The sequence below is a fragment of the Cebus imitator genome, unplaced genomic scaffold, assembly GCF_001604975.1.
Source record: "Cebus imitator isolate Cc_AM_T3 unplaced genomic scaffold, Cebus_imitator-1.0 Scaffold442, whole genome shotgun sequence".
Classification (NCBI taxonomy): Eukaryota; Metazoa; Chordata; class Mammalia; order Primates; family Cebidae; genus Cebus; species Cebus imitator.
The window spans coordinates 1,531,931-1,557,829 of NW_016107757.1; the positions used below are offsets into that span (position 1 = coordinate 1,531,931).

The 25,899-nt window shown below is 40.1% G+C and overlaps 1 protein-coding gene across 11 annotated transcripts; it reads left to right on the forward strand.

The window, feature by feature from the left end:
* The first annotated feature begins 727 nt into the window (after positions 1 to 727).
* CREBZF (CREB/ATF bZIP transcription factor) lies at positions 728 to 24,289 on the forward strand. 11 transcript variants are annotated; one of them, XM_037732149.1, is made up of 5 exons: positions 17,936 to 20,687; positions 20,898 to 20,975; positions 22,046 to 22,114; positions 22,753 to 22,868; positions 23,918 to 24,289. In XM_037732149.1, the coding sequence occupies exons 1-2, from the start codon at positions 19,618 to 19,620 to the stop codon at positions 20,911 to 20,913; spliced, it is 1,086 nt and encodes a 361-aa protein (XP_037588077.1). In that variant the 5' UTR covers positions 17,936 to 19,617; the 3' UTR covers positions 20,914 to 20,975; positions 22,046 to 22,114; positions 22,753 to 22,868; positions 23,918 to 24,289. The 11 variants fall into 11 exon arrangements, 10 of the variants coding, with proteins under 10 accessions (XP_017366186.1, XP_017366184.1, XP_017366183.1 ...); XM_017510697.2 differs by lacking the exon at positions 22,753 to 22,868 and having other exon boundaries at positions 17,934 to 20,687; positions 20,898 to 21,325; XM_017510695.2 differs by adding an exon at positions 21,211 to 21,325 and having other exon boundaries at positions 17,934 to 20,687; positions 22,046 to 24,189.
* Positions 24,290 to 25,899: the final 1,610 nt, after the last annotated feature.

Sequence of the window (25,899 nt, forward strand, 5' to 3'; positions counted from 1 at the left end):
TCATGGTTATCCTTTATTGAGCCCATACTATTTATCATTGTGCTGAAGCAATTTGGATGAATTACTTTATTTAATCCTTAGCGCTATTCAAGAAGGAAAGTGTGTTCATTTCTATTTTAAGGAAGAGGAAACTGATTTCGGTAATTTTGCTTAAGGCCATTTGGTCACTGGGGGAGCTGGGATTTTGATGACTACACCACACTGAAAGATAATTTTTGGTGACTGAGTGCCAGGTGCTGGGGTAGGTACTAAGAAGAAGTATAAAGAAAGAAGCATGTTTACTGCCCTCAAAGAGCCCCCACACAGTCTAGGGGCAAAAATAATAATAATTACACATACTGTGATGTGTTTTCATAGGGGATGTTAGGAGGTCACGGAGAAAGACATAGGCAGCATCTTCCCCTGCCTGGTGGTAAGGGTTGGGTTGGCGGGGAGGACTCCTAGGGATGATTAATTTATTCAGGTGGAGAAAAGGGAGAAGGGGTTGAGACAGCATCGTGTAGACAGCATAGAGGTATTTTTAAATGCCCAGAATACTTGAGGGAATCATAGCAGTTGGGAAAAGGTGCCGAGAAGCATGTATACAGATAAAACTGTAAAGAGCAGGTTGGGGGCCATAATATAGGGGACCTTGAAAGCCAGGCTGGCCCGTTAGAGAGAGAGGGAGGGGGCGAGAGGAGGGGCAAACGAACGAATGAAAGGGAACCGTGGAGCCAGCCCACCTCTTCCCACCCGGGCCCGTGCGGCCCCGTGCGGCCCCGCGAGGGGCCTGGTGCGCAGGCGTGCCGGCCCCGCCCCTCTACCGCTCCTCCCTCCCGCAACCAGCGTGGTCAAGTCTCCGCTCCTCTACCCGCAAACTGCAGCCGCGTGGTAGTTCTTGGGGCCCACGTTTTGCGCACAGCGTGCGGGGAGAAGTCCCCTGAGCAGAGGCCGAGCGGTTCTGGAAGCGGGCTGAGGGCCGTTTGGGTATGAATCTCGGAATTCCGGGTACTGGAGTGTGGCCTAGAAGGGGAGTGTGCTCCAGGGACTCCATGTTAGGTGGGGGAAGAGCGCGTCTGAAGATTGCGTGGGGGAGTAGGGCGGGGGTAGGGGCGCGTGTCCGCTATAACTCAGGGGCAGGGGAATGAGCCCTGTTGCCCTGGTCTGAGGTCGATGTTGTTCCAAGTTGTGCTAAGGAGTTTGTATATGTTTGATTATTTGCCGTTTTGTAGATCCTAAGTGGTCAGATTTGGACCATTTTATAAGGTTCACCCTAATACTCTTTTGAAAAATGTTGAAAGTGGGAAATGACAATAGAATGTCAAAGATAGATGCCTCTAGAGAACAACCGAAGAAAGAGCCCACATCCTAGACTAAGAGGAATGTGCACCTATCATGTGTCAGGTGCTTTTCATCCCACCCTCATAACAACTCTTCAAGGGAGGTTCAATTATCACAATTTTACGTATAAAAAGGGAAGACTCAAAGAGGGTGACTTGTCACCTCTTCCAAATGCTAGGAAGCTTTGGGGGGGCACGAGTGAGATTTGAACTTAAAGCCCTGGGTATGCCGCCGCCCCCACACTTGGTTTAATGCTCACTGTTGCTGTCGCGAAATTTTTACTAATTTTCTAACAAGCGGCCTCACATTTTAATTTTTGTTTTGGGTACTACCAAGGAAATCGCTGGGCCTGTTTTCTGGCTCTAAAACCCTTGCCTTCTCCCAGTATACAAACTACTTTCTTAAGAGCCTTAAAAAGGCATTGTTTTCTTCCTCTGTGCTCCATGGTACTTTGTATTCCACTCTGTCAGTCTTCATATTTAATCTGTGAACCAGAGCCACATCAGGAGATAAGTAACCAGTTTATTATGGTATGCTCCTCTATTAAGTGATGCTAATCACTGGAACAAACTGACAAAATGTATATTGGCCCCGTCCAAACTATTGCCTTTGAGGCAAAATTTAAACATTCTTTTCTAAAGCAGATCTATATCCTTGCTGAATTTTTCTGCAACATCCACGAGCAGTAGCTCTCAAATGAAAGCAGAACAGAGATCCTAAAAGCAATAATGGATGGGTAGTGCTGTGTAGCTGATAGTTGTGACCTTTTGTATTAGCCAAACTGGTTCTTCAGTGTGCCCTAAGGAACTTGTCTGGTTCCAAAAAATTATAAAAGAGCTTCAAAAGAGGAGAGTTAAAGGAAAAGTGAACTGACAGGTATTTTCAGAATACTGCCTTTGCTTCAGTTAGAGAAAATGAATTGAAGGTAGTTTGTTTCTAGTAAACAAAGTATTAATAGAAAATCTGTGTCAGCCTGACTCCAATATGTTAAACAATTATTTAAAGAAAGTTGTTTGAAGGAGTACCTGCCCAGGTGCCTGCTGTTCTACTCAGCCCTCGTTCTCCAGATACCCGTGAGGTAGCTGTGGCTGGGTCAGGTCAGGGGTGATTCTGCCTTCCACTCTGATAAGACCAACAGAGCTGGGGCAGACTTGCGATACCACGTCTTAGCCCACAAAGAAAAGAGGACAGTGACTTTTAACTGCTCCTAAAAGCCTACCCTCCCTGTCCAAACAGCTTGTCTGCTAGTGTTATTGGCCAAAATTGGGTCATATGCAAATACCGCAGCCAAGCATCTTCATAGGGCATGTTGCCAGCGTAATTGATTTAGACCAATCAGGATCCACCCTGAGATGGGAATGAGGCCAGTCTGTGCTACATTGTAGAAGAGACTACCTGGCAAAGGCAGGGCCCTGCCAGCAGGAATGAAGGAGGATAGATGTTGGATGGACCATCAACATTGCCTTCTGTGCTACGTCTATTTAGACTGTCAGAGCCTTATCAGGCAGAAAGCCTTTTTAAATCTTTAATCACAAGTCTTGGCCTCTTTAAAAAAAAGTTATTGGAATTTAGGGAAGTGGCTGAGAATAAGCTTTTCTAATCATTGTGTATTCCTAAGGACAAATTGCATGTTATTTTCTGAATGCTAAAAACATCTTATTAAACTTAGGGGCGCCTGGAGCTGTACAGATGAGTCTCCCTACTTGATGCTGTACTCTCTAAAACCTTCTGTTTATTGCATCTGGGAAAAACAAATCCAGGAAAAAACTAGTTCTTTTACAGATCTGTCTGGTCATTCATTACACATTCAACTGACTACAATGCCCTCACAACAACCTTACTGCCCAGTCCAACAAAGGGACTCCTGCTTTAGCTACTTGCCAGATAGTCCCCACTCAATGCTCTAATCCACTCTTATTTGTACCAGTCTGAAATAGTCTTCTTTTTCACATTTAAGGTTATTTATTACATCATTGTTACAGCAGAAGATTGGAAATAGCTTACATACCATCAGTAGGGAACAGGTTTATAAACTATGGGTCCTTCACACTTTGGAACACAATGTAACTGTAAAACAAAAGGAAAAGGAAGCTGTTAATGTATTGTTATAGAACTATCTCCAGGACATATGCAGAAAAAAAACAAGCTATAGAATAATACATATTATACTGTAAGGGGGAGAGGAGGAAGAAGAGGGGTATTAGCATGCAAACATTTATTTCTGTCGGCATAAATAAATATTGGAAAAAATAAGTTGTTAGTGGTGTGGAAGGATATAGAGAATGAGGTGGTCAGGGATAGGAATGGGAAAGAAACTTCTTAATGTATACCATTTTATATCATTTGACTTTTGAACTATGTGAATATATTACCTATTAAAAAGATAGTAAAATTGGAAACAAAAAAAGAAGATCTTCCACATATCTATTTAACTTCCCAATAAACTATATTTTTATTTAGGTGATTCAGAAGTGCTCGTTTTCCCTTCCGCAAGAACTGGGTAGGCACGGCATATTTTAGATAAAGCCAAATATGGCCTGACAGATCTGGGTCAGAACATTCAGCTGGAAGCTGCTGCTTTCACAAATGTTCAACAACATACGGCTAATGACAGTATCTTTTTCTTCCCTAAAGAATACCTCCCCATAATTAGTATTTCTCTCCTAAAGATTGGGATGTGTTAGCTTTTCTCATGGATTTTCACATGTCTGTATAAATCTCAGATTTTAGAGAGCCTGTTTTCTCATATACTCAAGCTTTTAGGCTTTGGGTGTTCATTTTTGGTTTTACACTGACATACCAACAAAAGGTAGTGGAGGTAGAGCAGGCCCAGCCATTCTGATCTTTTCATTTCTCATATTTCTGATGCTAATTACTAACTCATTCACTGAATATATTGCATTAATTTAACAAATATTTATTGAGAGTCTATTAGCCAAGACACTGTGCTAAGTGGTGGGATACAATGGGAGCAAGATAGAGACCTTGTTTTCACTGACCTTGTATTCTTCTGGATGAGAAAAATGCTGAACGATAGGAGGACATGGCAGTGCATAGCAGGGTCCTGCAACCTAATGTAGGAGTGATTAGAGGAAGCTTTTCCTGGAAGTGGATTTAAGATATCTGTAGAATGTGTAAAAACTGTGCAAGAGAAGAGGAAAACATAGACTACAGTAGCTTGGAAAGCTTCACAGCACAGTACCTCCTGTTCCTGGTCAAGTAAACTGCCTTTCCCAACAGCTGTACCATTCAGGGCTGCAGAATATGCAGCTCCAAATATACTCAAGAGATTCTCTGGCCGGATTAATCCCATTACGCTCACATTCACATTTACTTTAGTTCTTTTCAGAAGTCTGAGCCTTCATAATCTTACTTAATCCTTCTCCTCCCCCACCAGCATCACCATGCAAACTCTTTGAGCCCTTACTCAGATCTATGATCAGCAAACCAGCTGAAGTATTAGTGCAGTAAGCAGAAGGGTGCATTGGCATAAGACTGCCTAGATTCAAATCCTGACTGTTGTTGAGTGACCTTAAATAAGGTCTTACTGGGTGAAGAGGTAACCGGAAAGCTAAAATCTTCAGTAAGGAAGATATATGAGGATGACATGGCATGAATTTCAAATTGGTATAACCATACCAAGAAAAGAATTATCCAAAAGGCATTAGAAAAAATAGTATTTTCAATGAATATCCTTGACGGAGTATATTCCAAAGACAGAGTTGCAAGGAAATCTTAGTAAATTTCATTCATTAGCTTGTTAGTTGTAATATTGGCATTGTGTTAAAATTTTTATATATATTGAAGCTAAAGCAAAAAATAATTATGTTAATGTTGCTAGGGAGAAAATTTTCAGGGCTTAAATGCAGGTACTTAAAAAGTTAAGTAAAAAATTTGATGTTTAATTTGAATTAAAAATTCCAGTCTAAACCCTTGACCGTTTTTCTGTTTTAAAAAACAAAACAAACATATTCCCTAGCTCTGTCAACTGAAAGGCCTAGAAGCAATAAAAATCCAGTGCATTGAGCATCCCTAGGGCCTGCTTCTGGCCTCCCAAAATTGTTTTCCACTAAATTGAAGAAAGCCTCCCTGGAGGAGAGGCTGACTTCAGAACTGGTATAGGAAAAGTACAAGGTAAACCTGATAAATCTAGTTGTATCAGAAAGCAAATAAACTATCAGACTAATGGAGACAAGAGAGCTAAATTGGAGGGGTGTTCAATGGCCAAGGATGATTAATTTGAGCATCAAAATATATACCACAATTGAGTGAAACACTGAATATCATTATGATACACCCCCCCAAAAAGATTAATTACGATTAAAGGAAAATAAGCATTTATTTTCCTTTGCCTGTTCTCTGTATTTCAGGAAAACAAAATGGATCATAAGTAATGAAAGTTGCTTTTCACTGAATAATTCCAGATAAAAGTAAAAATGTATTTTTAAAATAATTATGTTGTAACCTTGACTGAAATAATTTAGGCACTAATCATCATTAGATGAAACCATTAGGAGAAAGGTTAATGGGGAATTTTGCAGTGGGGGAATTAGACTGTCACCACTTGAAAACATTGATCAGTTTTAGCGTCACTAAAAACAGGACAGCTAAGTATTATGCACCTCCTGGTGCAATGCAGTCTGCAAAGCAGCACCTCCTAGGAAGTATTGTTGCCAAAAATGTTGAACCTTAAGATAATTAAGCCCTAAGAACCAAGTTCCCATTTACAGAAAATATGTGGGCTAGTGGGAAAAGTAACATCACAAGAAAGCAAACAGGCAAATCTAGAATATGGGACATTCAATAGGACAATTGACCTCGTTTCAAACGGCATTTGGGAAAGGGGGTGGGGGATTGCTGTCCTAGATTAAAAGAAATTTAAGAGACATAACCACTGGAATGTGTAGAATTGTTTGGATCTCAATTCAGTCAAGTCATCTGTAGACAGACATTTTTGAGACAACTGAATGTGGACTAAATGATAACAAGATCCATAATTGTATTAGTTTATGTTTATTAGGAATTGTGGTTATAGAAAAAAGTGACTTAGGTTGTGCATGGTGGCTCATGCCCATAATCCCAGCACTAGGAGAGGCCAAGGCAGGTGGATTACCTGAGGTCAGGAGTTCCAGATCAGCCAGGCCAACATGGTGAAACACCATCTCTACTAAAAATACAAAAAATTAGCTAGTCGTGGTGGTGGGTGCCTGTGTCCCAGCTACTCGGGAGGCTGAGGCAGGAGAATCGCTTGAACCTGGGAGGCGGTGGTTGCAGTGAGCCAAGATTGTGCCACTGCACTTCAGCCTGGTTGACAGAGTGATACTCTGTCTCAAAATAAAAAAAAAGAAAAAGAAAAAAATAACTTTACAGCCAGGTGTGGTGGCTCACACCTGTAATTCCAGCATTTTGGGAGACTGAGGCAAGTGGATTGCTTGAACCCAGGAGCTTAAGACCAGCCTGGGCAACAGGACAAAATTCCATCTCTACAAAAAATAGAAAAATTAGCCCTGTGTAGCGGCGTGCGACTGTAGTCCCAGCTACTCAGGAGGCTGAGGTAGGAGGACCACCTGAGCCCAGGGTGGTCAAGGCTGCAGTGAGCCATGATTGGGCCATTGCACTCCAGCCTGGGTGACAAAATGAGACTCTGTCTCAGGAAAAAAAAAAAAAAAAAAAAACATTATAGCTAAGGACATGTATAGGGATGAAATGACATGATATCTACAATTTATTTACTTTAAAATATTTCAGCAATAAAAAAGGGGATAAAGCAAGTGTGGAAAAATCTTGATAATGTTAAATCTGGATGATGGGTCTGTAAGGATTCTGTGTATTATTCTCTTTTGTGTCAGAGTAAAAATTTTCCATATTTAAGAAATTAAAATGTTAAAAGATTTGGGATTTCTAAAGGAGAGAGGAGAAGGAATGATTAGGAATTGGCAATAAGAAGCAAGAGCACCACAGCCAAGTTCTGGCTTCTGGGTGCCCATTGCGGTGAGAGGAAACAACTTCCACTTGAGAAGTGGAGTCCTTACTATCAGAATATGAAAAGCTTTGCTCCTACTCTTCCAAATCTCTCACGCTCAAACTTCCAGGCCTGCTCCCTTTCCCCCACTGAAGCAGCAGTTCTCAACTGCAGTGGCAGCAACTGTGAGGTTGGATTAGTTGGGATATATACTAGTAATTTCTCACTATTTCAGTTGGTTACAAATGATGGTCATTTTAAAATAAAACATATTCCAGATTAGTTCACAATAGTGTAATTCTCATTGAGTTGCATTCAGAAATGCCTTCTTGAGAAGGAGTTAGAGGAGTGGAAATATAATACATCTAGCACACTAGGAATTGCACATTTCATGCAAGTGTGTATGTAGTGCTTATAAACATAATAAGGGGATATTGTAAGTAATATCCCCTATTGTAAGTAATAAGATACCCATTAGTGGCCTAGACACCATCAATCACCTGATTCTTCAATTTTCATCCAGTCATAATGTCCCCTCATGGTCTCACTAACCGTTAAAATTATACTCCGTGGGTAAACAGGCAAACTACAGTAAAATGAGCACCCTCATCTCTGTACTACAGGCATGCCTTGTTTTATTGTATTTCACTTTCTTCTGCTTCACATATATGGCACTTTTTACAAATTGGTTTGTGGCAACCATAAGTTGAGCACGTCTGTCAGCACCATTTTTCCAACAGCATGTGCTCACTTTGTGTATCTGTGTTTTGTAACTCTCACACTATTTTAGACTTTTTCATTATTTGTGTCTCTGTCATGGTGATCTGTGATCAGTGATCTCTGATATTACTATTGTAATTGTTTTGGGATACTATGAACAGTACCCATATAAGATGGCGAACTTAATTGATGAATGTTTTATGTGTTCTGAATGCTCCACTGACTGGCCATTCTTCAGTCTTTCACCACCTTCTTGGGTCTTCCTATTCCCTCAGACACAATATTGTAATTAGGTCAATTAATAATCCTACAATGGCCTCTAAGTGTTCAAGTGAAAGTTCCAGATCTCTCACTTTAAGTCAAAAGCTAGAAATGATTAAACTTAGTGAGGAAGGTGTGTTGAAAGCAGAGACAAACTGAAATCTTGGCCATTTGTACCAGTTAGCCAAGTCATGAATGCAGAGGAAAAGTGTTTGAAGGAAATTAAATGGGCCACTTCAGTAAACACTTGAATGATAAGAAAATGAAACAGGCTGGCCGCGGTGGCTCACGCCTATAATCCCAGCACTTTGGGAGGCCGAGGAGGGTGGATCACGAGGTCAAGAGATCGAGACCATCCCAGTCAACATGGTGAAACCCTGTCTCTACTAAAAATACAAAAATTAGCTGGGCATGGTGGTGCATGCCTGTAATCCTAGCTACTCGGGAGGCTGAGGCAGGAGAATTGCTTGAACACAGGAGGTGGAGGTTGCGGTGAGCCGAGATCGTGCCATTGCACTCCAGCCTGGATAACAAGAGCTAAACTCCGTCTCAAAAAAGAAAAAGAAAAAATGAAACAAAGCCTTATTGCTGGTATGGAAAAAGTTTTAGTGATCTGGATAGAGGATCAAACCAGCCACAATATTCCTTTAAGCCAAAGCCAAACCCAGAGCAAGGCCCTAGCTGTCTTCAATTTTATGAAGGCTGAAAGAGGTGAGGAAGCTGCAGAAGAAAAGCTGGAAGCTAGCAGAAGCTAGCAGAGGTTGGTTCACGAGGTTTGTGTTCTGAAGGAGAGAAAAGAAGAAATGATTTGGAATTTGCAATGAGGAGTAAGAATACCACAGCCAAGTGAGAGAGAAAAAGCCATTTCTATAACATAGAAGTGCAAGGTGAAGCAGCAAGTGCTGATGGAGAAGCAGCAACAAGTTTTCCTGAAGATCCAGCTGAGATAACTGATGAAAGTGGCTACACTAAACAATGAATTTTCACTTGGGATAAAAAGACCTTTTATTGGAAGAAGATGCCTTCTCAGGCTTTAGTAGTTACAGAAGTCAATGCCTGGCATCAAAGCTTTAAAGGACAGGCTGACTTTCTTATTAGGGGTAATGGACTAATGCAGCTGGTGACTTTAAGTTGAAGCCAGTGCTCATTTACCCTCCCATAAATCCTAGGGCCTTTAAGAATTATGCTGAATCTACTCTGCCTGTGCCCTGTAAGTGGAATGACAGAGCCTGAATGAGAGCACATCTGTTTACAGCATGGTTTACTGAATACTATAAGCCACTGTTGAGAGCTGCTGCTCAGAAAAAAAGATTCCTTTCCAAATGTTACTGCTCATTGACAATGCAGTCAGTTACTCAAGAGCTATAATTAAGATGTACAAAGAGATTAAAGTTGTTTTTATGCCTGCTAACACAACATCCATTCTGCAGGCCATGAATCAAGGAGTTGCTTCAACTTTGAAGTCTTATTAAGAAATACATTAAGGCAAAGCTGCCATCTGATAGATCTAAGCAAAATAAATTGAAAACCTTCTGGAAGGGATTCACTGTTCTAGATCCCATTAAGAACATTTGTTTGGAAGTTTGGAAGAGGATTCCATCCTTCATGGATGACTTTGAAGGATTCAAGATTTTAGTGGAGGAAATGACTGCAGATGTGTTAGAACTAAGAAGAGAATTAGGATTAAAATTGGAGCTGGAAGATGTGGCTGAATTGCTATAGTCAAAACTTGAATGGATGAGAAGTTTCTTCTTATGGATGAACTAAGAAAGTGGTTTCTTGGAATGGAATCTATTCCTGGTGAAGATCCTGTGAACGTTGTTGGAATGACAACAACGGATTTAGAATATCACATAAACTTAGTTGATAAAGCAGCAGTAGGGTTGGAGAGAATTGACTCCAGTATTGAAAGACGTTCTCCCATGGGCAAAATGGTATCAAACAGCATCACGCACTATAGAGAAATCTTTCATGAAAGGAAGTGTCAATTGATGAAGCAGACTTTACTGTCATATTTTAAGAGATGCCATAGTCACCCCAACCTTCAGCAACCACTGCCTTAATGAGTCAGTAGTCATCAACACTGAGGCAAGATCCACCACCAGCAAAAAGATTATGACTCACTGAAGGCTCAGATGATTGTTGGCATTTTTAGCAATAAAATATTTTTAAATTAAGGTATGCACATTTTAAAGACATAATGCTATTGCACACTTAGTAGACTACAGTATGGTGTAAACATTTATATGCACTACAATACCAAAACATTCACCTGACTCACTTAATCGTGATATTCACTTTATTGTGGTGGTCTGAAATAAAATCTGCAGTATGTCCGAGGTATGCCTGTACATTTATCGTTCTACTGTATCTACTCAGGAAAACACTAATCCATTCCCTGCTATCACTTCCAATTCTCTGCTATAGAAAATCCAATAAATGTATGTTGGTGCTGGAGTACCATAAAGTCATAGTCTTTGGGGAGGATCTGATAGACTTGAACTCATTATCTATTCCAATCCCCCTTTCAGTGTGCTTTTCTGTATTGCAGAAATGTAAAAGCTGAAACAAAAGAAACACAAAAGCAAACTATATTTGCCAGACTCCTCTGCAGCCCTATTTGGAAGGTGCAAATGAGGTAGGGACCCTTGGTTTCCTCTTTGGCTAGTGTAGCTGCCAAATATATTCTTGGAGACATTGGGATTTTCTGCAACAGCATCTTGATGCCCATTCATTAGCTTTATAGGATGTGGGAGCCAGCCACTTAAGATAGGCTGTCTAATGATTCTTGTCTCCTAGTACTTATATCCTTGTCTTGTCCTCTGCCATCATGATAAAGGTCTGACTCATGTGACCAAAAGAGTCTTACATAAGTGACTGTATATCATCTCTGAGGCTAGGTCATAAAAGACATTGGTGCTTTTTCCTTCATTTCGTGGATAATTTGCTCTAGGTGAGGACAGCCACCATGAAGTGTAGCCACTCAACATAGCTCTGTGGATGGGCTCACACAGAGGAGAAACTGAAACCTTCCTCCATGACCAACCAGTTAGCCATAAGAATGAGCCACTTGGAAATAGATTCTTTAGCACCAGTCAGGCTTTCCAAAGGACTGCAGCCCAAGCCAAAATCCAACTAAACCCCATGAGGATTTCAGAGCCAAAACTACCTAGCTAACCTACTTAAAAATTTCTGACCAACAGAAAATGTGAGCAACAATAAATCCATATTGTTTTAAACCACAGTAATAAACAAGTGTTTATTGTTGGATATTTGTCCTTTTTTAAGTTTTGGGTAACTTGTTAGGTCGTGAAAGATAGTCAATAGTTGGGTTTGAGCCAGGCATCGTGGCTCACACCTGTAATCCCAACACTTTGGCAGGCTGAGGTGGGTGAATTACCACTCCTGAGGTCAGGAGTTTGAGACCAGCCTGACCAATATGGTGAGACTTTGTCTTTACTAAAAATACAAAAATGAGCTGGGCGTGGTGGCAGGCACCTGTAATCCCAGCTACTTGGGAGGCTGAGGCAGGAGAATCACTTGAACCCAGGAGGTGGAGGTTGCAGTGAGCCGAGATCAACCCATTGCACTCCAGGATGGGCAACAGGATGAGACTCCATCTCAAAAAAAAAAAAAGAAAAGAAAAAACAAAAGGAAAGGAATAGTTGAGGTTGAGAATTTGTGGAGGAGCAGTAGTTTTCCTTATCACTAGATCACAGCTGAAGCAGAGTTTTCTTGAAGTCAACATTCCAGCTGTCTATCACTTTTCCAACTGGGGCAGAGAGAGTAGCTACCCACTCTGTCTATTTGGCAATGTTGTGCTGAGAGGCATTCTTGATAATCCAGATTAATGCGCACTCCTCCAGTCTGTCCAGTGACTTTTAAAGCACTACATTCTCTGAATTAAACTGCATTCCTCCTAAAATAGCTGAGTGGTTTCTGTTTCCTGCAATTGAGCACTGAATGAATGACACAATCCATGCTTAGCTAGATTCTTGGAATATTTGGTCAGCCTCTTACCTCCTTTAACAGTTTTACTTAATGGCTGCCATGACAAAGCACTACCCTAAATCAGGTGGTTTAAAATAACAGAAATTTGTTGTGTCATGGTTCTAGGGGCTAGAAATCCAAAACCAAGGTGTTGGCAAGGCCTTACTTTCTCCAGTGGCTTTAGGGGAGAATTTTTCCTTGCTTCTAGTTTCTGGTGTTTGCTGGCAATTCTTGGCATTCCTTGGCTTGTAGACAGATCGTTCCAGTCACACAGTGATATTGTTTGGCCGTGTTACCACCCAAATGTCATCTTAAATTGTAGCTCCATAATCCCCACATGTTGTGGAAGGGACCTGATGGGAGGTGATTGAATCATGGGGGTGTGTTTTTTCCCTTGCTGTTCTCATGATAGTGCATAAGTCTCATGAGATTTGATGGTTTTGTAAAGGGCATTTTCTCTACATATGTTCTCTTGCCTGCCACCATGTAAGACATGCCTTTGCTCCTCCTTTGTCTTTCCACATGATTGTGAGGCCTCCCTAGGCATGCAGAGCTGTGAGTCCATTAAACCTCTTTTTCTTTATAAATTAACTAGTCTCAAGTGGTTCTTTATAGCAGCGTGAGAATGGACTAATACAGTAATTTGGTATTGGATAGTGGGGTGCTGCTGTAAAGATACTTAAAAATGTGGAAGCAACTTTGGAATTGGGTAACAGGCAGAGGTTGGAACAGTTTAGAAGGCTCAGAAGAAGATAGGAACATGTGAAAAAAGTTTGGAACTTCCTAGAGACTTGTTGAGTGGCTTTGATCAAAATGCTGATAGTGATATGGACAATAAAGTCCAGGCTGAGATGGTCTCAGATGGAGATGAGGAACTTGTTGGGAACTGGAGCAAAGGTGACTCTTGTTATGCTTTAGCAAAGAGACTGGTGGCATTTTGCCCCTACCCTAAAGGTTTGCAGGGAACTTTCAACTTGAGAGATATGGTTTGGGTATCTGGCAGAAGACATTTCTAAGTAGCAAAAAATTCAAGAGGAAGCAGAACATAGAAGTTTGGAAAATGTGTAGCCTGATGATGCAATAGGAAGGAAAAAGACTATTTTCTTGGGAGAAATTCAAGCTGGCTGCTGAAATTTGCATAAGTAACTAAGAGCAACATGTTAATCACGAAGACATGGAGAAAATATCTCCAAGGCATGTTAGAGACCTTCACTACAGCCCCTCCCATGTCAGGCCCAGAGACCTGGGAACAGAAAATGGTTTAATGGGCCAGGCCCAGGGCCCCCTGCTGTGTACAGCCTAGGGACATGGTGCCCTGCATCCCAGCTGCTCCAGCTGTGGATAAAAGAGGCCAAGGTACAGCTCAGGCTGTGGCTTCAGAGGGTGCAAGCGCCAAGCCTTGGCAGCGTCCACGTGAGATGAGCCTGTGGGTATAAAGAAGTCAAAAATTGAGGTTTGGGAACCTCCACCTAGATTTTAGGGGATGTATGGAAACCCTTGACTGTCCAGGCATAAGTTTGCTGCAGAAGCTGGGCTCCCATGGAGAACCTCTGCTAGGGCAGTACAGTAGGGAAATGTGAGCTCAGAGTTCCCACACAGAGCCCCCACTGGGGCACTGCCTGTTGGAGCTGTGAGAAGAGGGTCACCGTCCTCCATACCCCAGAATGGTAGATCTGTCAACAACTTGCACTCTGTACCTGGAAAAGCCACAGACACTAAATGCCAGCCATGAACGCTGCCAGGAGGGGGCCTGTACCCTGCAAAGCCACAGGGGTGGAGCTGCCCGAGACCATGGGAACCCACTTCTTACATCAGTATGACCTAGATGTAAGACATAGAGTCAAAAGAGATCATTATGGAGATTTAAGATTTGACTACCCTGCTGGATTTTTGACTTGCATGGGGCAAGTTCTCCCATTTGGAATGGGTGTATTTACCCAGTGCTTATATCCCCATTGTATCTAGGAAGTAACTAACTTGCTTTTGATTTTTCAGGCTTATAGCCTTGCCTTGGATGAAACTTTGGACTGTAGACTTTTGAGTTAATGCTGAAATGAGTTAAGACTTTGGGGACTGTTGGGTAGGAATGATTGGTTTTGAAATGTGAGGACATGAGATTTGGGAGGGGCCAGGAGTAGAATTATGTGGTTTGGCTGTGTCCCCATCCAAATGTCATTCTTGAATTGTAGCTACCATAATCCCCACATGTCATGGAAGGGACCCAGTTAGAGGTAAGTGAATCATGGGGGCAGGTTTTTTCTATGCTGTTCTCATGGCAGTGAATAAGTCTCACACAATCTGATGATTTTGTAAAGGGCAGTTCCCCTGCATATGCTCTCTTGCCTGCCACCATGTAAGACATACCTTTGCTTCTCCTTTGCCTTCCACCATGATTGTGAGGCCTTCTCAGCCATGTGGAACTGTGAGTCCATTAAACCTCTTTTTTTCTGTATAAATTACCCAGTCCTGGGCAGTTCTTTGTAGCAGTGTGAGAATGGAGTAATACACATGCTTATCCTCTACCTATTTGTCTTTCCATTGTGTTTGTCTCTGTGTACAGTTTTTCTCTTTTTACAAGGACAAAAGTCATACTGAATTAGAGCCCATCCTAATAAGCTAATTTTAACTCTATTATCTGTGTAAAAATCCTATTGCCAAATAAGGTCACATTGTAAGGCACTAGGGATTAGGACTTCAACATACTATTTTTCAAGGACACGATTTAATCTATAACAACTCCTATCCTACTCTTCACTCTCAGCTGACAACCTCTTCTAATCTATCTAGTTATTGACACTACATTGTATTTTGGTGCTCCAACTGAAAAATTTATGTATGCATGTCTCAGGGGATGAGTTGACATTCTTTTCCTATGGTTGGAAAATCTATGGTTAAAGAACTTGAGATCTTATTGTCAGGGGATTAAAGTGTTAATGGGAAATAAAGAATATGAAACTAAGTATCAGTGGCCCTCTGCATGTCTTAAATTAATTTTCATTTTGTATTACATGCTTGCTAGAAACTTTCAGGATTTTTATTCTTTCAAGTTCCAATGAAATGCTTGTGTATTTATAAATGTAATTAGGCCAGGTGCGGTGGCTCACACCTGTCATCCCAGCACTTCAGGAAATTGAGACTGTCAGATCATGAGGTCAGGAGTTCAAGACCAGCCTGGCCAACATGGTGAAACCTTGTCTCTACTAAAAAATAAAAAAATTAGCCAGACATAGTGGCAGGCACCTGTAATCCTAGCTACTTGGGAGGCTGAGGCAGGAAAATCGCTTGAACCCAGGAGGTGGAGGTTGCAGTGAGCCAAGATCATGCCACTGCCCTCCAGCCTGGGCAACAGAGTGAGACTCTATCTCAGAAAAACAAACAAAAAACAATTAATTCAGTTGTAAATAGTGTGTATACTAACACATGTCCTATGAGTTATCTTCTTACCCACACTGCTCCAACTTTTTTGTCTTTGTTTCTTAACACACTATTGAGGTTTCAGCTGAAATTCTCAGAGAATTGTCCATTGGCTATCCAATCTAAAATAATCATAGATTTATTTTCAACTGGGTGACCCTTTAAAAAAAATCTGTATCAGATTTTTATAAAATTGTCTTATTTATTTGCTGACTTCTTTCACTACAAAGTTGGCTCCATGAGAACTTTATCGACCTTGCTCATCATTATAGCCACAGTATTTAAGTCTAACTCAAAATATACCCTGTGTGTGTGTGTGTGTGTGTGTGTGTGTGTGTGTGTGTGTACGCACGCATGCATATAGAATGACTGAATAAATGATTTTCTTGCTTTGGTCTTGCAGTTCTAGACAGATGCAGAGTAGTATAGATGCATGAGGTAGATCAAGTTTTGCATAACCTTTATTTTGCTATGGGAAGCTGAACAGATGTTTTTCAAACTGACTCCCCAATATACAGGGTTATAAAGTTTAAGTTTCACTCACAATTATCTTAAGCTAGTGAACCTCACACAGTTCTTACATGGCTTTATTGCTCTGTCCCTCCAAAGACTTGGAATATAGTTGAATTCTGACACATGCTGTAACTCATTTAATAAAATAGCCATTCATGTTGTTAAAATCTCCATGTAAAATACAAATAGCATGTTTCTTAATGTAATAAAAACACTGATCTGAAATCAATAGCTAGATAGTAAAGGCATTCCTGTTTAAGTCAGGAATAAGACAAGGAAGTTGGCTATAAACACTATTATTAGACATGAATCTGGAAGTGTCATTTTATTATCAGTCAAGATAATAAATATTGCAAAGAAGGAAGCAAAATATATATAATAAGGTTATGTAATTATTAAAATGAATAAATAAGCTGAAAAGAAAGTTTGGTGCACTAGTCAGTTAAAATTTAACAGAAAAGATAAATCGCTATCTTACATGGTAACAATAACCGTTAGAAACAGAATGGATGAAATCTATTTTATGCAAAGTTTGCATAAAAACTAGGTAAAAGAAAAAAGTTTGCATAAAAACTAGGTAAAAGAAATGAATAAATTTAATGAAATTTCCATGAAAATTCTGGTTTTTTTGAACTTGGAAAGTCTTCTAAAGTTATATGGAGAAATAAATAGTTAAGTATAGCTAGAAAATTCTGAGAAAGTAAAAGTAACAAAGAGGGACTTGCCATATAAGATAGGAAAATGTAATATAAACTCCAATAAAAAAGGGGAATGATTATGCTTCTGGAATTGCTGAACTGATCAATGAACTAGATAAAGACCAGAAATAGATCCAAGTGTTTGTAAGAATTTAATATATGGTATACATGTTTGGACAAGTATTGATTATTCAATGAATTGATAAGTTGGTTTTTTAATTTTTATTTTTTAGACATAGTCTTACTCTTTTGCCCAGGCTGGAGTACAATGGCATGATCTTGGCTTACTGCAACCTCGACCTCCAAGGTTCAAGCGATTCTCGTGCCTCTGTCTCCTAAGTAGCTGGGATTATAGGCATGCGTTACCACACCCAGCTAATTTGTTTTTTTTCTAATGTTTTTGTATTTTTAGTAGAGATGGGGGTTTCACCATGTTGTCCAGCCTGGTCTCAAACTCTTGTCCTTAAGTATTCTGCCTGTCTTGGCCTCCCAAAGTGCTGGATTACAGGTATGAGCCCCTGAGTGCGGTCTTTGATAAATTGAATATTTAAAAATTATAGCCTAAAAAGCAATTTTACAACTCCACCTCTAGTAAATGGTAAAATGATTTTTTTTGAAAAGTTGGAAAATATAAGAAACAAAGGGATGTTTTCCTTATAATGTAAACAGTTCACATAAATCAAGAAGAAAACATTTTCCCCTACTTCAAAGAAAAATGGGTTACGGAAGTGAAAAATCCAATTCACATTAGAAGTCAAATTGGTCATGTGACAAACATTCACCTTTCCAATAATCAAATGAAAGCAAATCTGGCCAGGTACGGTTGCTCACGCTTGCAATCCCAGCACTTTGGGAAGCTGAGGGGGGCAGATCACCAGAGGTCAGGAGTTCGAGACCAGCTTGGCCAACATGGTGAAGCCCCATCTCTACTAAAAATACAAAAAGTAGCCGGCGTGGTAGTGGGCAGGGATTGGTTGGGGGTGGAGGGGCTGGGGTTGGAGGGGTTGGTGTCTCTCTGTGTTGCCCAGGCTGGTCTGGAACTCCTGGGCTCAAACAGTATTTCTTAGATTATTCAGTATCTTATAGAGAACTTTTTTTTTAAGGTTTAAAAATCATTCAGTATCCTATAGAGAAGTTTCTTTAAGGTTTAGGAACTAGAGAAGTGGTGAAAGAATTCATATGTACTTTACTCATGAACAAAGTAAAGTTCATTTCTCTTTTTTTGTTTGGGCTGTCAGGAAACAATTTTTAGCCCAACTCAAACAACTGAGTAAGATACTGCATCCATCCAATTCCTATATTAACCTTTTCCCCTTTCACAATTCCTTCTCTTCCTAGTAATCTTTTTTTATTGGCCTTGCTTTTTAAAAATTAAAAATGTTTTGTTTTACTATATTCTTATGTATTTATAAACTGCTTCAAATCTCAAATCCCTTGTGGGTTGTGAACCTAAGTAACAAACAGAAAAGTCTCTAAAATAAAAGTTATGTTTTGAGAATGGAGCATTTCAATGGGAAAACAAATGCCATAGTACACTATGTGCATATTCAAGAAGGCAAAGGAAGCCAAAGGGTTTTAAAGGAAAAAAAAATGAGGATGATTACATACTTCTTTTGAAATAATTCCCTTGGCTACAAAGGTCAATAACGGGTGACCTCAGTTGAAGGTTGGACAGACAGTTTCTGGGCAGACATCCTTGCAGAGGCTTTTTTTGTATAAGGTTGTGATGGTCTTTATGGTTTTTGCAGTCTTTGTTTTCAGGCGTACAAGCATGAGTACCCTCTCTTCATGTCCTTCCATGGTTCTAGTTGTCAGAGATTTGTTTGTTACCCTACTGCAGTAAGTACTGATTGGTTGCTGGCTCAAAACAAAATATCTACTTATAAAAAAATGACAAGAACAACTGAAGACAATTTTTGTAAGCAATGTTGTATTCTACATTCATTTTGCTTTGTGTTTTAATTTTTTTCATTGACAAATAATAATTGTCATTCATGTCAGACATAGTGATGCTTCCATACTTATGGAATGTAGTGATCAGGTTAGGGTAATTAGCATATCCGTCATCCAACTGAGGACATCTAGAATGGCCCAGGTATTAAACCGTATTAGTAAATGATTAATTTTCTGAAGACGTGCTGAGTATTATGATTATGAAAAAATGTCCTTAGAGATGCACACTTAAGTACGTAGGGGTGTGGTGTCTTATCTGCAGATTTAGGATGATTCATCAAAAAAAAATTTACAAGCATTTATAGAAAGATAAAAAAAAAATGGCAAAATGTGTTGAATTGTTGAGTCTGGGTTTTAAATAGTATTATTGAATTAGGGTGGATAAACCTAGAGTCTGTTGCTATTTTTGCCAGTTATTATGACATCACCAGAAAGCTGGAATTACTCCCGTGCCAAAGCACCCTCAAATCTCGCGATACTACGGCCTTAGTGGCGCGCGAAACGCGGGAGGCGGGGCTGAGGCGAAAACGACTGACTTCCGGCCAGGCCGTTGTCTGGGTGGCGCGGTCGAGTCATCGCTCGGCCTTACTGCTTGGTTCTCCGGTCCCTCCCCGCGCCCTGGCGCGGGGGGTCGACCAACCAAGTGAGGCGGGAGGCGACTCTGACCTTCCCTCCATTTCGTTTTGGCCAGTGCCGGAAGCTACCAGCCCTGGGGCCTGGGATACTGGGAGCCCTTGAGGCCCTGTCTGAGTGGCCGGGGCCTACTGCGGCCCGCCGCCGGGCCTCATGAGGCATAGCCTGACCAAGCTGCTGGCAGCCTCGGGCAGCAACTCCCCAACCCGCAGTGAGAGCCCGGCGCCGGCTGCAACCTGCTCGCTGCCTTCGGACCTGACTCGGGCGGCGGCGGCGGCGGGGGAGAAGGAGACGGCAGCGGCCGGATCTCCCGGCCGCAAGCAGCCGCTTGGCGACGAGGGCGAGTTCGAAGCCAGGAGGGGGAGCCGCGGCGGAGTGGCCGTGCGCGCGCCCTCGCCCGAGGAGATGGAGGAGGAGGCGATCGCCAGCCTCCCGGGGGAAGAGACGGAGGATATGGACTTTCTGTCTGGGCTGGAATTGGCGGATCTCCTGGACCCCAGGCAGCCGGACTGGCACCTGGAGCCCGGGCTTAGCTCGCCGGGGCCTCTCTCCTCCTCTGGTGGAGGCTCGGATAGCGGCGGCCTGTGGAGAGGGGACGACGACGACGAGGCCGCTGCAGCTGAAATGCAGCGCTTCTCTGACCTGCTGCAGAGGCTGTTAAACGGTATCGGAGGCTGCAGCAGCAGCAGTGACAGTGGTAGCGCCGAAAAGAGGCGGAGAAAGTCCCCCGGAGCAGGCGGCGGTGGTGGCGGCAGCGGCAGCGACAACAACCAGGCGGCGACAAAGAGTCCCCGGAAAGCGGCGGCGGCCGCTGCCCGCCTTAATCGGCTAAAGAAGAAGGAGTACGTGATGGGGCTAGAGAGTAGAGTCCGGGGTCTGGCAGCCGAGAACCAGGAGCTGCGGGCCGAGAATCGGGAGCTGGGCAAACGCGTACAGGCACTGCAGGAGGAGAGTCGCTACCTACGGGCAGTCTTAGCCAACGAGACTGGACTGGCTCGCTTGCTGAGCCGGCTGAGCGGCGTGGGACTGCGGCTGACCACCTCGCTCTTCAGAGACTCGCCCGCCGGTGACCACGACTACGCACTGCCGGTGGGAAAGCAGCAGCAGGACCTACTGGAGGACGACGACTCGGCGGGAGGAGTCTGTCTCCATGTGGACAAGGATAAGGTGTCGGTGGAGTTCTGCTCGGCGTGCGCCCGGAAGGCGTCGTCTTCTCTTAAAATGTAGGGTCAAGTAATCTGCTCTTTATCCGCGTTTACCCCTTTCAACTCCCTTACACCATGTCAAACACCTTAGTGGGACATCTTCACCGGACACATTTCAGAGGAGAAAAAAAAGTAGTATTGAATCTTAAAGTGTTTAGCTAAAAGCATGAATGTGACACAGTAACCAACTCCTAATGATAACATGTGACTATTAAATCTCTCTGACAGTTTCTTTTTTAGGTGATTTCCTTCCTGCCAGGCTCCGTTGTAGGGGTTACAGAACAGTCGTTCCCGCCTCACAACCTGGTAAGGATCCATCTCTTCACGTAACGCTCATGCTCTGCTGCTTAGTCTACTTTAATGGGCAACATCTCAATATGTGTGTGTGTGTGTGATTTTTTTTTTTTTTCCCTGTTTTGGAAGGTGGGAGGGAAACTAATTTGGGCCCTGTCCACCCTGGAAACAGACTTGTGCTGGTCAAGAATGTATTTTAAGATGCCTCTTCTGGTTGAAATAGCTATTAATGTGTCCCCTTATTCAGACTTGCGTGTACCTAGCTCTTCTGTCCCCAGTGTGGACATGGCCTTGGATGACATCGATTCCAACTGTACACTGAAAGCTGCTTATAGAGATACAGTTTGGAGACAGTGAAACAGGTGAAGTTGAATGGAAGTTCCGAGTTGTACAAGGTGCAAATTGGAATTCCTATTTTAGGGCAACTTTTCAGAGGTTGACAATAAGTGTTTGGGGCATGCACAAATGTGATATTTTGCTGGAGGTGACAGGTATCTCTTAAATATTCAACAATGCCTTTTAGTTTTCAGTAGGAGATATAGAAAGTCTATTCAGAGTAACAGATTTTAATATCTCACCGTTAAAGAAGTTGGAAATTAACATGCATACCAGACTCCTGTGTTTTAGTTAGTTGGAGAATGAGAATGGTTAATGTTTCTTTGAGGACCAGCAGTGATTACCCTATCACTGAGTATGAATAACTTGTTGAACATCTTTATTTTTGTTGTATTAAAATTTTAGGTTAAATTTATATATGTACGATTAGATATTGAAGGTTGTGAAATGTGAATGAAAACGTGTAAAGTGAGGCTTCACAAAGAATCTTATTCTCTGTATTTCAAAAGTATTTGTCCTGTTTAAAAATAATGTTTAAAATTCAGTGGTTCTGGCCACTAAAATGACACGATTGGCGCTATTTCCCCAAAGGTGGGATTTATTCTTCCCTTAAATATGTTAACCAGTTGTATAAATTGAGTTATGGTGTCCTTCACTGTAAGAGGCATTAAGAAATTCTTTGTGAAACATCACTGCTTGATAAAGTATATACGTATTTAGCATCCTTGTTTTTCTTTGTGCTAAAGTGGATACAGCTGTTGGGGCAGAAGAGACGGGACCAGCTGCTGGCCACATTTCCTGCTTTATTTTAAAAGGTAGTATAAGAAATGAGGAAAAAGAGGTAATAACAGGGCTTCTGCTGTCTTTTCTTTTTAAAATGTTCATAATTAAAAACTATTTTCCAGCAGTCCAAAGATGTAAGTTATCTTACACATAAAATGTCTTGCTGTTAATTGGTTATGCAAATGGAATCCTTGTTCTTGCACAACTGTAAATGTTTTGTTGCTAGATAATACGATTTGAGACCTAAATTGGTCTTTGGTTTCCAGTGCATCATAGCACATTTTGTAAAATCATCTACTGCACTTGAGCATGAATGGGTAGTAGCCAAACTCACAACTTGGAGTGATGAACCTGCTTATACCTAAGGGCAGGAGCAAGCCCCTCACAATGCAGCTGCATGGATTTTTAGTGCCTACTGAATTTTTTCTATATATATATACATATATATATATATATATATATAAACCAAAAGTAGTTGGAAAGATTATTTGAAATGACTAATTTGTGCTATCTTTATGAAATATGTTAAATGTAGCTTTTTTGAAACAGAAGCCTTGAATTGAAATTTAATACTTGAACATTTTGTATATATTTCTTTGTATATAATTTTGTGCAGTACCAATGACAAAAATATGATGTCATAATAAAACCAGGTTTGTTGATCTTTTAGTTATGGGCTCAAAGAATTTATTCATCTCTAACATGACATTGGAAAATAATGGATGAAAATAGGAAAAATGATTGTTGTTAATGCTGACTGTGGGTCTTAAAAGGTTCTGGAAAGCAGTAAGTTCATTTTTCTAAAAACTATACCATTCTCTTGGAATATTCTTCTTTACGTCAATACTTTTACTGCATTATTTGGAGTTGTGGGCTGGGGAGAAAAAGTAGTCAAAGCTTTCTGAATTGAGATGCTTTGAAATTCCAAGTGTAGATTTTTAGAATGTCATTTTATAAATGGCAGTTTTTGGAATTCCTTGATTAAGAACTTTTGAAAATGGAAAGATTAGTATGGCCTATTTTTAAAGCTGCTGTGTTAGGTTCCTTATGTTTTATTAACTGTCTTTTCTCAGTTTCCATTTCATTGGGTTTTTTTTTTTTTTTTTTTTTTTTTTTTTTTTTTACTTAGTGATTTTTTTCATTTTTTTACATCAACTTCATGGTCTTGTTTTTACATGGTAATTGCATGTATTTAGGATCTAATAGGGGCTTTAAATAAATTTGGTCATATTTATGTGTAAGCACATTTTACTGTAAATGTTTGGGTTTCTGAACTTAAACAGATGTTTATTTCAGTATGTAGTAAACAATATCTTAAAGTGTCTGATTCACTACTTGTTAATTAAAAAAGTTATGATTAATGTGAAACTGTTGTCTTACTATTTTTAGAAAATTGTGTTCTGGATGGTTAGCACATGGATAAAGGAGATTTCTGGAATATAAAATGGATTGTTTTTGAAATTTCTAGGTTTGGCTCTATTTACTGTAATAGTTGAAAACAACTTAGTATTTGGGCGATCCTTTTGTCTTCTAAATGTGCCTCTATGGTAAAATGATACAGAACTAGACTAAAGATAGAGCTTTTGAGTATTTGTCTTTGATGGTGGAGGAATTCATACATTAATTGAACTAACACATCATATTTTGACCTACTGTTTCTATCATATTGACTTACTGTTTCTGCACTTCCATGACCAGAATTATCTTAAAAAGTCCGCTTTTGTTAAAATGTAGTCTCACCTCTGATATAATCCAACAAAAAGTGTTCGAAATATTTTAAATATTTGTGCATTTTATAATCACTAAATTAATCTCTTTCTCTTCTCTTTAAACAGCTTAGCAGTGTCTGCAAAAACGAATCTTTTCCTACAACCTGTTAACTGACTGGACTGATGGTAACAAAGTAATTGTGAGAGCCATGTCGGTCAAAAATTTGGCATCTGCTGAAAAAAATGAATGCCATTTTCAAGTTCCCAAATTACTTCTATACTGATTTCACTTTCCAGAAATGGAGATATGAAAAGATTCTCTGGAATCCTTGAAAGACTTAATAGAGATTGATGAGACTAAGTTAATCTTGGAACAAAATTACACCTTTTTTGTCTTTCATGGGAGTGATACTCAGTTCTTTGCATATCTTTAAAAAATTGTAACTGTTGGGGGAATTACAGTATTTCATCAAGAAATTAATTAGAGTTTTTACATAATCAAGAGCACATTCTATGGAATTATATTTAGTGGACTAGAATCACATAAGCAGGCCATCAGTGATCACAAGGCCTATGAGTTTGTGTTTATTTCCTGAACATGAGAGCTAATTTGGAGTACAGACACCCTGCTGAGTAGAATATGAAAGTTTATGTAAAGTTCTGAACTATGAGTAGTCCTTTTAAATAGCTGCATTGATTTGTATATCTTTGAAAAAGTTGATTATTATTAAATGTGTGGGTAGTTAATTGCAATTTAGGTTAACAACCAGGATGTGTAGATTCTGAGGTTTTGGCTTCTTGAGCTTTCTCTTAAGTACTCAACACTGTTTTTTTTTTTTTGTTTTTTTTGTTTTTTTTTTTTATTTTTTTTTTTTTTTTTTTTTTTTTTTTTTTTTTTTTTTTTTTTTTTTTGAGGTTTCTAATTAATGGTATGCTAGTTTCTACTGTTTTATATAAAACTTTATCTAGTGTTGTATAAGGGCTTTAGTATTCTGGATGATGGGAGTGGCTTTTTTGTGGCATATGGTTGTTTTACCTAATTGAAATATTTTTTCAGTTTATTACAAGTGTGAAAAAACACTTAAAACTCTGGATTGTTTTATTTCATTTTTGTTGGATTATGTTAATACATTACTTCACCTGGTTTAGATTGAGTCATTTTACCTTACTCATTTGGGAAATGTGCAGATGATAGAAGAGGAATTTGGGTAGGAGACAGGCTGTTACTTCATAATAAACAGCTGGTTATTATATTATTCAAAATTTACTAAAACGAGTCAGTTTCTAATAACTTTAAGCGTGTTCATTGCCTGTGAAGCCAGGCAACAAGTATTCCCACTGTCTTAATTAAAACTTAAGTGCTGATGTTCCTTATAGTGCAGCTGGTTATAATTCCAGAACCAAAGGCACCAACGTTATTTGGTGACCTTAACTACTACTTTGATAGAACAGACTGGGTAATTATGAGTCATCTTTTTAATATGTGATTCCTAGTTCAGCATTTTGAATGTGTAGTTAAGGTCTCACTGATTTAGTAACATTTTAAAGCTAAATAATCTGATGACTCTTGAAAGTTTAATTGGTAGTATGACATTTGTAAGTGCTTTTTTCTCCCAGACTCTCCTCAATGTTTAAATTTTTTGCTGTTTTTTAAATTTACTTACCATCAAAGCTGGGGATCAAAAACGGGAATTCTTCCATTAGAAATTTGTAGTGTTATGTTTGGCCAGCACAGTATTTTTCACATTTGAATTTCAGTACCTTTATGTGTAGCCTCAGTAATCACTCAACACCAGTCACTCTTTATTGTCTTATAATACCCTATAATTTTTGTTGACTGAAAAGATATTTTGCTGTTTTCACAGTGAACTAATTGAAAAGTATAGTTACTGTGTTTTAAATATTTGTGTAGTTCTGTTAATATACTGATTTGAATTTTATTTAGCTCAACTTCCTTTAATGTCTGCCTTCAAATTTTGTCTTTGCTGTTTACCCACTGAGGTCAGTTTCCTAGACCCCTCTGGCTCTTAGTGTACTATAGTTTGGGCTTTATAAAATATATTAATGTATTAATTTAACGTGAGCCCTCTTTTTATTTAAAGCCAAAT